The 363-nt window shown below is 69.7% G+C and overlaps 1 protein-coding gene across 1 annotated transcript in view; it reads left to right on the forward strand.

Moving 5' to 3' along the window:
- Positions 1 to 308, forward strand: part of SIAE (sialic acid acetylesterase) — a gene marked incomplete at its 5' end in the record, with an annotated part of 1120 nt that extends 812 nt beyond the window's left edge. Inside the window, 2 exon segments of the mRNA XM_010186147.1 lie at positions 4 to 186; positions 189 to 308. Coding sequence (XP_010184449.1) covers positions 4 to 186; positions 189 to 308 — 303 coding nt within the window.
- Positions 309 to 363: the final 55 nt, after the last annotated feature.

Genomic DNA, 363 nt, shown 5'->3' on the forward strand with positions numbered 1-363 from the left:
CCGTGCCGCTGGCTGCCAGCGCCCGTGGTGACGGTGAGGTCCCGCACGGTGACGCTGGCCCTGGCCGGCTGCAGGACGCCGGTGCTGGGCTTGCGCTACGCCTGGGCCGAGTGGCCCTGCGACTACCAGGCCTGCGCCCTCTACAACGCCGGGGGGCTGCCCGCACCCCCGTTCCTCATGGACACCCTGGGCTGGGCTTCTCCGAAACGGCGTCAGGGAGGGAGCTGCTGCTGCGCCCTGGCTCCTGGTTGTCCCGGGGGGATTTAGGGGACGGGGTTCAGGAGAAGGGGAGCTCAGACCTCTTGTAACGTGGCTCCATGCCTTTCCGCATTGGCTCGCCCACCGCCCCGCCTACTAAATTCG

The sequence above is a fragment of the Mesitornis unicolor genome, unplaced genomic scaffold, assembly GCF_000695765.1.
Source record: "Mesitornis unicolor isolate BGI_N332 unplaced genomic scaffold, ASM69576v1 scaffold36166, whole genome shotgun sequence".
Classification (NCBI taxonomy): domain Eukaryota; kingdom Metazoa; phylum Chordata; class Aves; order Mesitornithiformes; family Mesitornithidae; genus Mesitornis; species Mesitornis unicolor.